At 35.1% G+C, this 14305-nt stretch overlaps 2 protein-coding genes across 4 annotated transcripts in view; one reads left to right on the forward strand and one right to left on the reverse strand.

The window, feature by feature from the left end:
* LOC100878189 (uncharacterized protein C15orf61 homolog) overlaps positions 1 to 14305 on the forward strand; it is a 169618-nt gene that overhangs the window by 32287 nt on the left and 123026 nt on the right. The gene's annotated exons all lie outside the window — the stretch shown is intronic.
* The window catches only part of Cad99C (cadherin 99C), a 224992-nt gene that overhangs the window by 29782 nt on the left and 180905 nt on the right, over positions 1 to 14305 (reverse strand). Inside the window, exon 1 of one of the 3 annotated variants that reach the window (XM_076539205.1) lies at positions 4090 to 4296. The exons of the other annotated variants lie outside the window; for them this stretch is intronic. Coding sequence (XP_076395320.1) covers positions 4090 to 4182 — 93 coding nt within the window. The 5' untranslated portion in view covers positions 4183 to 4296. Of the gene's footprint in view, positions 1 to 4089; positions 4297 to 14305 lie in introns of those variants that run through there. 3 annotated transcript variants of the gene reach the window in all.

The raw sequence follows: 14305 nt of genomic DNA on the forward strand, positions 1-14305 counted from the left end.
TCGTCTTTACAACTCGTAGTTTTCTTGTTTGGAACTCGCGGAAATGTGTGCAGTGAAAAGTTCTCAGAAGTTGATGATCTTATGAGACGAAGTTCTGTGATCGGTTTAGGAAAGTAACGATTACCATCGCATATATGGCGAGGACAGCGCGCCGGTTGGAATTGTACATAAAAGCGGCGAAGTTGGAAGAGAACAGCTGCGGATACTATTATCTCGTGTCTGATGCGAATGGCACTTTATTGGAAGAGTTTTGCCGGAGTTTGTCGCGATTTCCATTAAACAACAATATTTGTTGTCAATATTGCTGATATGTGTGGGGAATATTGTGGCGAGAAATTGGCGGGAATTCGATTGATTTTGAATTGCTTCTTTGGGAAAGTTTAATCTCCTTGTAAAATGCATATTGTAGAACGCATGTTACAGAAAGAGGAGTGGACTTTACAAGTTTTTAGCGATACTTTAACAGTTTTTCAGTAGCTTCAAATCAATAAGACCTGAGGAGTCATTACAGTCTAGTATTTTTGGTTTGTTAGTCACATCTTGTGAAGCCTTAGCCTCAGTAGTCTGCAGTTTACTATTCGTACTGCTAGGTATTACTTGCACTTTGGAGAAGACCTACGACTTGCATTTCCATCTCCACTCGAATTTTACCTAAACCAAAAGAAACTGTTTACCAATGTCACAAAAATACGCCCAGCAAAACGTAAAAATTCTTCGAAGAGACATCGGTCAAGTACATAGCAAAACTCCAGTCGTTCGAAGTGAAATTTTCAGATACAATCCACTTATAGTCACATGCTGGGAATCCTAACGACTCCACGCGTCGTTTAATCGTCACTTAATATTGCTAACGACATACTTTAAAAAGTTACAATTCATTATTTAAAAATTGTAATGCCAGTAAATATTAACCTTGATCAACAAGTTTTTTGGCGGTTCACAATCTAATAACTGCAGTTAACTTACCCTATGATTTATTTGTCGGGTGCGTCAGTCAGAACTGATCACAGCTAGAATATTAAAACAGACAAAGAAAGTTGAAATGTTATGTCAATTTGGTATCAATCGACTGTGCAAATAATTGGACTTGAACTCCAAATTGAAGCGTATTCAAAATTCGAGTGAAATTCATCACAGCTGAAGTTCGAGGGCGTCACGAGTCGGACTCGTGAAAATAGTGCAAGTTAAGATAAATAAAGAACGTTGGAAAGTTAGGTATATTTTGAATTTATCTTCAAGTATACAAATTGGTATCGAAAGTTTATGCAAATTTAGGTTCCTCACATTTGAACTGTAATGTGCGTCATATGCGAACTATAATGTGCCTCATATGTGAACTGTAACGCGCGTCACATGTGAACCATCAAAGCACCGCAAGGGGTTAATCGTCCTTATTGTTACAACGTACACTGAGATCAGCACGAAAGTGAACATCGACATTGTCTCAAAGCATCAATAAACAATTGCACAGAGTCCTTACACACGTGAGCTCCAGGTATCGATGTCAAGAAGATTTATGCGAAAGGAAGGACAATGCGACCCAGAAGAAGTGGACCAGCTGTTCCACATAATATTCAAATGAGCCACACCTGTAACAGCAGCTGTTGCAACGACCACTCTAAGAAGATAGATTGTAGGTTCAATACGTAGCGAAGATTCACTGTGATTTGTTTCATTGTCAGAATCGAAGCTAATACCGGTAACCATCACTCTTCTTCTTGAATGCTGCAGAATTATGTGGCAGTACAGTAGTAATCACTCTTGTTGCGTACAAAGACTAGCCTCTATAGGCTCCTTTCATGTAACATATGAGTCATTATTCTACTGTAAATAGTTGCAAATTGTAAATAATATGGAGTGTAATAAGGTGATGTTAGGCTTTAATTGTAATTTAATACGTTTGCAAGCTTTCAGTAATTTAATTCATTTATTATTGAACCTTGTTGGAAATTTTATTAGGAGGTGTTGTTATTATCGAACTTTATCATTTTCGTATTAATCATTATTGAGTTTACAACATAGTGGGGTTGGCAAAAATTATATCCGTATTTTTATTTTTAATATAATTTATATATTATTTGTGCTACGACAATAATTTATTTAATATACTTGTACTGAAGCTGTGTAAATTTTTATTGGTTCAAGTTTTTGTTCTTAATTTTTATTCTCAATATATTCTTCATATATTTTATATGTTATTTGTGCTATCACAATAATTTATTTAATATACCTGCACTAAAGCTGTGTAAATTTTTATTGGTTCAAGTTTTTGTTCTTAATTTTTATTCTCAATATATTCTTCATATATTTTATATGTTATTTGTGCTATCACAATAATTTATTTAATATACCTGCACTGAAGCTGTGTAAATTTTTATTGGTTCAAATTTTTGTTCTCAATTTTTATTCTCAATATATTCTTCATATATTTTATATGTTATTTGTGCTATGATAATAATTTATTTCATATACTTGCACTGTGCTGAGTAAATTTTTATTAGGTCAAGTTTTTGTTCTCAATTATTCCTACAATTTGTACTATAATAAAATTGAACATCTTTGATGTATTATTAAGTATTATACATACATTTCATGTTATTAACTAACAATAAGTATAATTTACTGGCTGTCATAAACTGTTTAAAATTTCATTATTCAGTTTTCTATTTTAAACAGGTTGCATATCATTTTTTCCATAAAATACTAGTATCACTTTGCTGCTAAATACAATTACTTTCTACGCTACTTTCTTATTAACATCTACACCTTCAAAGATGCCCATTTAAAAAGGTTACACAAACGATTAATACTTGTCACCGTACTAATTAATTCTTTATAAATTCTATCTCCAAAACATATACAAGAAATATTGTTGACATCCATTACAAATTATTCTGTTTCACCATTATTCTCCAGCGTCGTAGCCTATGTCACACCTCGTCATTTATTAATCTCAACCTCCACCGTTACATTTTTCAGCAGAAAAGCGTGTTCTGAAAACTTCTCTGTCGGACAAGCTTCTCAAAAGCTACGCGAACGATGGTATAAAAAAATAATGAAAGTCGCAAAGGTATCGATCGTGTCTCGCAGAGCGAGTTTTATGACTGCGATTCTGGGGTTGCATGAAATTACTGCGACGCTCTGTGAACGTAATGGCGGCCCCGCCATTTTGTCATGTCCGAGAAGTGCTTATGGACGAGAAATGCTTATAATCCAGTCAAATGTTCTTTTAACGTTCGTTAGGTCTCGTTCAGAAGGTTATAGTACTTTGTAAAGTAAGTACGAGTTGCAAGTATGATCACATATGTACATTTTTATTGATTAGTTTTTATAGGTCAAATTGTTATTATTTCTTGTGTGCTCTTTTTCGTTTATCAGAATGCAATTGCATTTAGAGTAATCACTGTGTTTGTCAAGTTTTAATTTAAATTAAAAATATACCTTAAAAAATTAAAAATATAAATATTTAATTTAAAAATGAAAGCAGCAAATTTGAGAAAAATTGTTGTTTTGAAGTTTGAAAATGTTTAAGTCTCAAGTCCCAAAGGCTGGAGTTCTAAATTTAAAAATGTCGAATTTCAAAAATCTCCAAATTCTAAAAGTCCCAATATTGAAAAATTCCAAAGTCTCAAAGTTTAGTCTCCAAAGTCTCAAAATTCAAAATCTCCAAGTTCGTAACTTCTAAATTCCAGAATCCCAAAACCTTTAAATTAAAACTGAAGAAACTAAAAACCTTTCAATACCTAAAGAAAAAAAATTTCAAAGCAACCAAATCGACATACAAATACTATAAAATTAACGTCTGTAAATTTCACTGTGATTTAAATTCCACCTTTCCTCGTCAGCTAATAATAAATCGTCACCGTATTTACGGAATAAACAGAAACTTGGAGCAAACTTGGAGCAAAAGCGAATCACGAGTAATCCACGCGTTTCCACCGTGGCCTGATTGATAGAGACGTTAATGGAAGCTTATTTAATACCCGGCCACGGTTGATGAATATACCATGAGGGCCGATCGTTACATGCATCATTCGTAGTCAATGGCGACGCTAAAAGATTCGTGTAATCCGTGCACGATCAACATACCTGCTGGTCAGCCACCATTGAAAACACGTCGTCGACCCATGGACGCAGCAATGTTACGATCAGGAGCACCTTCACCGGATCAAACACTTCCATTGTCGTTTGTTAACACACTTTAACCTCTTCACGCTCTTGGCCACGTATGTGGACACTTTACATTGTTTACGAAATTGTTACAAAAATGGGCTATCTTTTCTAAGGCTATCTTTATATAAGAAATAGAAATAAATAGCTGAAGTGGAGGATGAAAATGGAGTAATTGAAGTAGTAGGTAAAATTAGAGTGATCTGAAATGATGGATAGAAATAAGATAACTGCTATGTGGGGTGAAATTAGAATAATCAGAATGAAGAGTGAAAGTAGGATAAGTGAAATGAAAAGTAAAAATGGGATGACTAGAGTGAGAATTAGAAATAGGATAATTAACATAGTAGATATAAATAGAATATCTAAATTAATAGATAAAAATGAAACAATTAAAATGATAAAAATATTCAATAAAAACTAGAATAACCAAAATGAAGAACAAAAATAGAATAATCAAAATAAGATGTAAAAAGAGAATTATTAAAATACTTGATAAAAGTAGAGTAACTAAAACAGTAGATAAAAATTGAAATAATTAAAATATAAAATAAAACTTGAATCACCAAAATGAAAATAAAAATAGAATAACTAAAGTAAATGTCAGAAATAGAATACCTAAAATATTAGATAAAAACAGACTACCTAAAACAATAAATAAAAATGAAGTAACTAGAATATAAAATAAAACTAGAATTACTAAAATGAAAGTAAAAATAGAACAACTAAAGTGAAAACTGGAAATAGAATAAACAAAAATACTATGTGAAAAGAAAGTACCTAAAATAGTAGATAAAAATAAAACTAGAATAACCAATCTAAAAAGTAAAACTGCAACTAAAATAATAGGCAAAAACAGAGTTACTAAAACAACAGATAAAAATAAAATTTGAGTACAAGATAAAACTGGAATATCCAAATAAACTAAAATAAAGAAGATTACAGTAAAAACCAGAAGTAGAATACCTAAAATACTAGGTAAAGACAGAGTACCTAAAACAATTCATAAAAAACGAAATAACTATGCTATAAGATAAAACTAGAATGAGCAAACTAAAAAGTGAAAATATTAGGTAAAAATGGAATCCCTAAAACAGCCCACAAAAATAAAATTACAACACAAGATAAAAATAGAATAACCAAATAAATGAAAATAAAGAAAACTAAAGCAAAAACCCGAAATACCTAAAATACTAAATAAAACACAGTACTTAAAAGAGTAGATAAAATAATATAAGTAATAAATATAAATACCTAACCTAACTAATCTAACCTAACCTAAATCAGAAACTAAAACCAGAAGAAAATAAGAAAGCTAAAACCACTGAAATTATCCTCGTACCACGTCCACTAGCGTGCCATCGCAAGTCTCTAAAAAATGGCGCCCTCATATGGCAGGTAACATCGCAATACGAAATACCTAAAATACTAAATAAAACATAGTATCTAAAAACGGTAGATAAAATAGTAAATATAAATACCTAACCTAACTAACCTAACCTAAATCAAAAAACTAAAACCAGAAGAAAATAAGAAAGCTAAAACCACTGAAATTATCCTCGTACCACGTCCACTAGCGTGCCATCGCAAGTCTCTAAAAAATGGCGCCCTCATATGGCAGGTAACATCGCAATACGAAATACCTAAAATACTAAATAAAACATAGTATCTAAAAACGGTAGATAAAATAGTAAATATAAATACCTAACCTAACTAACCTAACCTAAATCAAAAAACTAAAACCAGAAGAAAATAAGAAAGCTAAAACCACTGAAATTATCCTCGTACCACGTCCACTAGCGTGCCATCGCAAGTCTCTAAAAAATGGCGCCCTCGTATGGCAGGTAACATCGCAATACGAAATACCTAAAATACTAAATAAAACATAGTATCCAAAAACAGTAGATAAGTAGTAAATACAAATACCTAACTTAACCAAACCAAAACGCAAACCTAAATCCAGAAGAAAACAAGAACGCTAAAACCACTGAAATTATCCTCGTACCACGTCCACTAGCGTGCCATCGCAAGTCTCTAAAAAATGGCGCCCTCGTATGGCGAGTAACATCGCGATACGCGTGTATCACGTTCGAAGTTAAAGAAGCTCGGCACGGTTGGACGATTTTATCGTCGTACTCTCCCCCGTGTGATTTACTTCGGCGAAAATATCCTCTATATTCGTTCTGAAGAGAAATCGATCATCCGTACAGTCGTCCGTACGGATCGCCTTCAGGTTACGCGGCCGGTTTCCGGAAACGTCACGCGCACGCTACACCTTGCGCAATCTGCATGCAGGCTCGTTTTTCCATGGCTGGTTTCGTTGTCTCGAATCGAGATTACCGTGTAATTTTATGCGGTGCAAGTCTGCCCCGCCGGGACGTTCTAACATGGCGAGACCTGGCTCATTGTTTTATTGGAGCTACGAGATTCAGTCACGCCGCTATCTATCTAATATTGCTGGCCGTACGACGCGGAAGGAACTGATCCACGATCGGTAATCACCGCCTCGCGACGTACAGTCAATACAAATCGAATCTCTGTACAGGAAATGCGATAAACAAGAAGGGAGAGCTTCACTGGTTACTCAATTTTATTAATATTTTTGGAGATTTGATTGTTTTGGACTGTGGGGTTTGGGAGTATGAGAATTTATGGATTTGGAGATTTGGTGGTTCTGGGATTTGGGGATAGGGTATGGGAACCTTGGAATTTGAAGGTTTGGAAATTTGAAGATGAAGGGATTTAGGGACTTAGGAATTTGGAGATGAAGGGATTTGGGGACCTAGGAATTTGGAGGTGCAGGGATTTGGAGATCTTGGAATTTAGAAGATTGGGTATTGGGAGGTGAAAGGATTTGGGGACCTAGGAATTTGGGAATGTAGGAATTTGAGAGTCTCGAAATTTGGAGGTGTAGGGATTTGGAGACCTTGGAATTCAGAAGATTAGGAGTTGGGAGATGAAGGAATTTGGGGACCTAGGAATTTGCAAGTGTAGAAATTTGGAAGTGAAGGAATTTGGAGATCTTGGAATTTGGAAGATTGGGAATTGGGAGATGAAGGGATTTGGGAACCTAGGAATTTGGAAGTTTCGAAATTTGGAGATGAAGGGATTTGAAGATTTTGGAATTTGGAAGATTGGGAATTGGGAGATGAAGGGATTTAGGGACCTACGAATTTGCAAGCGTAGAAACTTAGAAATTAAGGGATTTGGGGACCTAGGAATTTGGAGATGAAGAAATTTGGGAAAGTAGAAATTTGGAAATCTCGAAATTTGGTGGTGAAGGGATTTGGAAATCTTGGAACTTGAAAAATTGGGCTTGAGAGATGAAGGGACCTGGGGATCTAGGAATTTAGGGACGTAAAAATTTGGAGATGAAGGTATTTAGAGACTTAGGAGTCTTCTTAGTGTACTCATTCAAAGAAAGCATACGTTGCATCTGACTGTACGGCCCGTGGCGTAGAAACGTGAAGTATAGTTCGAGGTAACATTGTTTATGAACGCCGATTGGTGACTCCAGTTTTGTTTAGAGGATGATAATACAGGATCATTTAAAGACAGCACGCAGCATTTCCAAATTTATCAACTTACAAACCTTCACATCGTAAATTTTCATAATTTCACTACCACAACTAAAGATTCCTTACATTTTCAATCATTTCACAACAAAAATTTACAAAAGTAAATTTCCGAAAAATTTCTTTAATACCAACTCTGCAACTTAGAAATTTCCTCAAATTGTTTTACATTATCAAATAATAAAAGTGCACCAAAAAAGAATCTCCATATTTTACATTAATACTCCACTTCAGAGGATTCAAATTGTACAATATTTATGATGCATAACAATTTTAATTTAGTCTTGGGATTCACTATTATCTTGCTATAAGAGTTCGCAATTTCCTAGCGCACTGAAATTGTCCCTCCGTCATTATAAGCGATTGATTTCGTCTTTTTAACGCGCAATTTCCATGTCCTGCAAATGAACTGTTATACGCGCATACGGTATTATATCGGGACGAGGAAAATACCGGTAATCGTAAACGTCCGCAAATGAAAATAATCGAGCGCCGTTCGACGATTTGTACAAACTTTTTATATCCGGTGAAATCTGAGCAAGTTACTGACCGGTTTCGGTGCAACGGGCACCGGTACTCGTGCCTATGTCACTGCACGAGCACTTGTTACATGCGAGAGAAGCTGCTTCTAGTATCCACGTTGTAGAAAACCGTTCGTTTGACGAACACCCACGTGTACGTCTAATGTCCGCTATTAATCTCCGTTCACTATGAACGTCGACGTGGATCTGATGCTGATGAAACGTTTCGCGGGTACCAGAATCATCTTACCGGTTATTAACAATTAACCCTTTGAGCAAGTTTAGTTTAGTGGGACAACGTTTATTAGTTGTGCTATGATATTTATTGTTATTCGTATGGACAATATGATGGAGATACTTTTGCTTGCTGGGGGCTCGCCACCCTCAGACTCTCCGTTAGTCACCTTCCGGCACTTTTGACAATTTTTCTGGGGGTTTTGGCTCATTTTAAGGAAGTTTAATTCTCTAACAGGAAGTCGTATCTGGTATGGTTTGATCTGTACATATGTATACGCGAGTGAGTGGTGGAGATGGTGTTTATATAATAAAAGTATTTAAGCAGTCAATCATAATTTCGAAAACCGGGAGTTTAGTAACCTGCCTGTCTAAAAATACACTCCAGAATTACGGTAGGAAAAGTAGACTGAGGACTTGTAAGCTATAATGCGCAAGGTAATCAGTTGTTGGAGATAAAATTGCAAATTGAGTACACGCTATATCTATTCTAGTGCAAGGTTTATCATGAAACTGTTGAGCTGTCCACTTAACACTTGTAAGGAGAGAACATATTTTTCCAATAGACTGCGTTAAGAAGACTGTGTTTCATCGTTATTTGAAAGTCGAGTAATAAGACCTCGATGATATGCTGCATTACGTCATAAAGCGAAAAAAAGGTAGAAATTTTTTGTGAAGAAACAAATTTTTGCTGTGAGCACTCAGTGACTACACATTTTACTATATGCACTTAATGATTATAAATAATATGCACTTATTATATGCACTTCACGACTACAAATAGCCAGCTTGTATGCACTCTACCAATAAATATTTTACTATATGTGCTTAAAAACTGTAACTTTTACTATACTCACTCTATGATTGAAAATAATCATCCTATCTGTGACTATGAATGACATATACTATATGACTATGAACTGTATGTGCACTATACGACTATATATTTTACTACCCCTCTGTGAGTATAAATTTTACCATATTTATTCTATGACTATAATCACCTATATGTACTCTACGATTATAAATCAGTCTACAGTCACTCAATGACTATAAGTTTTACTGTATTTATTCTACGACTGTGAGGAAGCACCCTACATGTACTCTAGGACTATAACCACCATACATGCACTCTATAACTATAAATTTTACTATACTATATGACTATATGACTTTACTATATGACTATAAATAGTAAGCCTATAAGTACTCAACGACTATATAATTTGATATATACAATCGACAACTACGAATTGTACCTTATGCACCCTACAAGTGTAAATAGTCACTCAATATGTACTCTGCGACTATAAATAGTCATCCTATACGCATCCCATTTTACTATATACCATCTTCGACTATAAATTTGACCATATTTACTCTACGACTGTAAATAATCTCTCTATAGTCACTCCATGACTATAAACAATCATTCTGTAAGCACTCTATGACTATAAATGACTACCTACATGCACTCAACGATTAAATATTTTACTCTACATCCTCCACTACTACAAATTTCACCATATTTACTCTGTGACTACCAATCTTCCTATATACATTTGACGACTATGAATAATCATCCCATAAGCACTCTATGACTATAAATAATCACCCTGTAAGCACTCTACGACTATAAATAATCACCCTGTAAGCACTCTACGACTATAAATCACTGCACACTCCACAACCATAAATAATCACGACTATAACACCATGCACTCCAGATTTTCCACGCAACATGGTACGGTTTCACTCGCAACCCATGATCCCCGGATTTCGTGCCACAAACCACACTTTTCCACACGCCACTTAATTTCACGTGTCACACGAATTTCGGATCGAGTGTCACGAACGAAAATTTCAAGCTAAGTTACATTGCCGCGAGCCGAAAGGTGACTAATGCAACGAGGCGACTGTCCTACCTGGCCAGTTGCATGTGCATACGTCGGTGCATATAAGTCGTGCCATACTCGCTACCCACTGTGCGTTATCCTATTCGCGGATACCCCGCAACAACCGCGAGTTTCTTTGTTTGCCTAGCCCACGGCTGTAGTCGTTGATATTTACAAGACAGCGAACGATTGACACTCGGTACGAGAGATCATGATCGATACCGATGCGATTAACATCATCGGTGACTGCGAAACACGCATCGGTGGCTGCTGGATGCGATGATCATGCATCGATTAGCGGTGGGAGGAATTGCAGAAAAATATTTATAGTTTGTGGACATTTTTAGGTTGTGATGGAACTGTTTGCAGGAATATGGGAAATGAAAAATATTTACAATTTATGGAAATTGTCGGTTGCGACGGAAATGTTTGTTTGTAGTTCTGGGTGGATTTCGGTGAAATATGAAGAGGGGTGAATAGTAGGATGATAGCTACTTTTGGGCGAGAAAGTGATGGCTCAATGAATGTCTTAATGAAAGAAGGCTGGAATTTCAGAGGATTTGAAATGTGGATGTAGAAGTGTTAGATATAGAAATTTGAAGAAATGGAAATTTGTAAAGTCAGACATTTTGTATTTGTAAAATTGGAAATTTTGTATTTGGGAAATTAAATATTTGCAAAATTGAAATTTTGGTAGTTCGAAAATTAGAAATTGGATGATTTGTAAATTGGAAATTTGGTAATTTGAAAATTAGAAACTAGATGATTTGTAAATTGGAAATTTGATACTTGTTAAATTACAAATTTGATCATTTACAAAATCAGAATTTTGGTAGTTTGAAGAATAGAAATTTGATTATTTATTAATATTATATAACGCACTATATACGTATTCGAATTTTCATTTAGACCTTGTGCAATCAATAGACGGAATATGCGAAGAATGCAAGCAACAGCTATAGCTCGCTGAAAAGACTGCAGTCACGCACTATTGAGCAACGAATGAAAACACATCGGGTCAAAGAATGCGTGAAACGATTCGCAATTCAAGCGTTAAATTACATTGATTTCTGTAATTAATAATATAAAAAAAGATCCTTTTGTAGAATTAATTGCGTACGTTTGTATTAAATAATTTCATTTCAAATAATAAATTTCATTAAACTCTCAGTTATTAAACTTCTTTCTGGAAAATTATATTACATTAAATTTGTTACGAATTATAAATTTGTTAAATCAATGAATTTATTAAAATTTTTGAAACAAAACCGGCGTATAATGTGCACTTAATTTGAAATAAAAAATGAAGTAAAAAAATAAATAAATAAATGATAAAACATAAATTAGTACACACATTAATTTTCTATCTTGATGAACATCAGTTCAAGAGAATCACGTTTTGAATTCGTCTCGATGTCCTCTAAAGCTATGAATAAAAAAAATCTAAGTTCCTATTTAAAAAACCCATATTTTCTTAAAAAAAAACCCGTGATTTTCTTAAAGTGATGACCTTGACTTTGCCGAGAGAACAAACTGTTTTCAAAATTTGCTTTACTAATATTGTGCACTTCGTACCCTGCAAATATTGTTCTAAACTATTTTTCGTAAGATGGCTGTAAGTGGGTGAAACATCGTGAGTAGCGTTACAGGTAACATCCTGTATATCTTTTCCCTGAAACATTTTTTATCGCCCCAACAATAAAACAGAGATAAACTTGTAACAGTTGCACATATATCGCATTGTTGCACACAGCGTGAAAGTGAAAAAGGAAGATTCGCATGAAATATCTCGTTTTTTATAAGCTGGGGACACAAAACACTCGTAAGAATGAGAAACCATGCGAGAATCGATATGCAAATGCGAATGTAGTCCGAAAGATCAGTGACTCGTCTCGATGACTCACCGAGTCACCATTCTTGCGTTTTCGTCCTACACGTGGTTGACCAGTGGCCACCATTTTCAACGTCATACAATGCGATAAATTAACAACCGAACGTAATCAGAATTTCCTCGATATTTCCTATTTTGGAGATTGTCAAATATATTTTGCAAAACGTATATTTTACTTCTACGACCATATTTGCTGAAAGTAGTGAGGCTCCTGGGACTCGACCTGCGTTGGTTCGTTTTATGTTTGTACCGCCATTTTGTGTATGGCTTGAAATTTCGAGATGAAAATGTTTGCTATACGAATTTCTAGCTGCGTGTAAATTAAATTTTAACTTTGGGAACAGTCTCGAGTTGTATATTTTTTCAGTTCAAATAATATTGTTTGTATAAGTACTTTATTTCGAACATAAATGATGCAGTGAGATAGTAATGGTTTGTTTGTACTATGCTGCAGGACGCCATTTTGTGTCCTCTGACTTGAAATATGGAGGGACTCGCGACACTCTAAATTTGATGATAGATTTTGACGGCGATTCGACGACAAATTGGGACACTGGAAAATAGTGAAATTGGGGAAACTGGGGAATTGCGAAATTGAGAAGTAGAGAAATTTGAAAACTTGAGGCATTTCAAAGATGAGAAGTTGGTTAATAGTGAGCATGGGAACATGGGAAAATTTGACAACTGAGAAATAAGGGAATGAGGGAATTGGGAAATTAGGAAATCGAGAAATTACGGAAATGGGGAATTAAGAGATTGGGGAATGAGAGAAATGGGAAATTAGGAAATCGGGAAATTAGGGAATTGGAAACTTAAGAAACTAGGAAATTGGGGAATTGGAAAATTATGGAATCGGGTAATTACGGAACCGGGGAATTAAGAGATTGGGAAATGAGGGAAATGGGAAATTAGGAAATGGGGAAATTAGGGAATCGGGGGATTAGGGAATCGGGAACTTAGGAAACTGGGAAATTGGGAAATTGGAAAATTATGGAATCGGGTAATTACGGAACCGGGGAATTAAGAGATTGGGGAATGAGGGAAATGGGAAATTAGGAAATGGGGAAATTAGGGAATCGGGGGATTAGGGAATCGGGAACTTAGGAAACTGGGAAATTGGGAAATTGGAAAATTATGGAATCGGCTTATTACGAAACCGGGGAATTAAGAGATTGGGGAATGAGGGAAATGGGAAAGTAGGAAATCGGGAAATTAGGGAATCGGGGGATTAGGGAATCGAGAACTTAGGAAACTGGGAAATTGAGGAATTGGAGAATTAGGGAATCGGGGAATTAGGGAATAGAGGAATTCGAGAATTGGGAAATTAGGGAATTCAGAAATTAAATAATTTGGAATTAGGGAATTTGGAAGTTGAGAAAATTGAAAAATTGAAAAATTGAAAAATTGAAAAATTGAAAAATTGAAAAATTTCGAACGAAAAAGTAAAAATGTGAAGATATCGAAGATACTGAAGTACAGAACTGTAAATTCCCTAGCGTTATCGGGTCGACGTGCAGTGTAGCCTAATCCTATCAGTTTCAGACTGGAAGCTCCCGTCTGCAGCAGGTTTGCCAACGTTAATTCCGATTAGCAATCGGTCCAACTATCGCGAATGCGAGATTCAAGGGAAACAGGGCCACCATGGTTTACGAACCGATTGAATAACGCCGTGTCGACAACATTTCCATAGACAAATGGTGGGTATCCAATGTAAAGCGGGAAAATACGGTCAAGCATGAGCTGCAGATCGGCGACGACCATTCTTATCCAAATCGGACGACACATTTGCATATAATGTGAGCTCACGGAACCTTAGGACATTTTTATGAAGCTTTATCTGGTATGTTGGTCAATTCGTCACGTTGAATGTATTATCAAATCTCATAAAACAGCAGCATTTATGTAATTATTTTTGACATTATGAAAATTTATTTTCAATTAATTTAATTAGTTAATTAAACAGAATAATGTTTCGTTTGCTTATTATCTTGTTTTTTATGTAAATATGTTGTCTTTTTA

The sequence above is a fragment of the Megachile rotundata genome, chromosome 13 (assembly GCF_050947335.1).
Source record: "Megachile rotundata isolate GNS110a chromosome 13, iyMegRotu1, whole genome shotgun sequence".
Lineage (NCBI taxonomy): Eukaryota > Metazoa > Arthropoda > Insecta > Hymenoptera > Megachilidae > Megachile > Megachile rotundata.